This window comes from Echinops telfairi, unplaced genomic scaffold (genome assembly GCF_000313985.2).
Source record: "Echinops telfairi isolate 266 unplaced genomic scaffold, ASM31398v2 ScPeMD7_10;HRSCAF=50, whole genome shotgun sequence".
NCBI lineage: Eukaryota > Metazoa > Chordata > Mammalia > Afrosoricida > Tenrecidae > Echinops > Echinops telfairi.
The window spans coordinates 12,595,444-12,596,455 of NW_022103907.1; the positions used below are offsets into that span (position 1 = coordinate 12,595,444).

General features: G+C 47.6%; 1 protein-coding gene across 1 annotated transcript in view; it reads left to right on the forward strand.

The window, feature by feature from the left end:
* GALM (galactose mutarotase) overlaps positions 1-1,012 on the forward strand; it is a 72,199-nt gene that overhangs the window by 64,892 nt on the left and 6,295 nt on the right. Inside the window, exon 4 of the mRNA XM_045287030.1 lies at positions 474-615. Coding sequence (XP_045142965.1) covers positions 474-615 — 142 coding nt within the window. The remainder of the gene's footprint in view (positions 1-473; positions 616-1,012) is intronic.

The window sequence follows — 1,012 nt, forward strand, 5'->3', positions numbered from 1 at the left end:
GCTTAGTGCTAAGCCCTGGGATGTTGTAGTTCTACAACAGGAAATCTCCACCAGGTGGATGTCTGCTGTGTGTGCCTATGGTAGGATGGTAAAGATAGCCATCATCCTTTATCCAAGTTCGCCCTGAAGGGAGATGGTTTCCTCAGTGTTTGTACCTCTTCGAACTTGAATGATTCTTGAATTAGGATCCATCTTATATCTTGCGATTGGTAGTGCCTTATAAGGAAAGAAACACAATAATCCATTCTCCTTCTGGGCTCTCACCTCCTTCATAAATTGAAATGAAAGCCAGAGGGTAGAACCCTTGCCACTGGGTCAGTACCAACTCATAGCAACCCCATCCAATAGGGTTTCCAAGACAGAGAGCCTCGTCTTTCTCTCGAGGGGAAGTTGGAGGGTTTGAACCGGCAACTTCATGTGTAAACATTTGACTTGGGTATTCCTCAACACGTTTTCCTGCCTTGTCCCACCAGGAGAAATTGCTCCAGTGCAAGGAACTGCATTTGACCTGAGGAAGCCAGTGGAGCTGGGAAAACACCTGCAGGAGTTCCGCATCAACGGTTTTGACCACAATTTCTGTCTGAAGGGATCCAAAGAGAAGCGTCTTTGTGCAAGGTCAGGTACTTCTCATTTTCGGCCTGTCTAGGGAAGAAGGGACAGCAAGGTGGAGCTTGTTGATGTGGCCATGTCGGCGTCACTCGCCACGCTGCTGCTGCTGTGAGTGGCATTCAGTTGGTGGTGAAGCTTAGCCACCCTGCTTGTATAAGTACAACTGTGCCCCAGAGAGTGCCCAAGGCTGGGATCTTCGTGGGAAGCAGATCACCCGGCCTGTCTTTCTTTATTTTTTTAATCATTTTATTAGGGCTCATACAACTCTTATCAAAACTCATACATACATCAATTGTGTAAAGCACATTTGTACACTCATTGCCCTGATCATTCTCAAAACATTTGCCCTCCACTTAAGCCCCTGGCATCAGGTCCTCATTTTTCCCCTCCCTCCCCGCTCCCC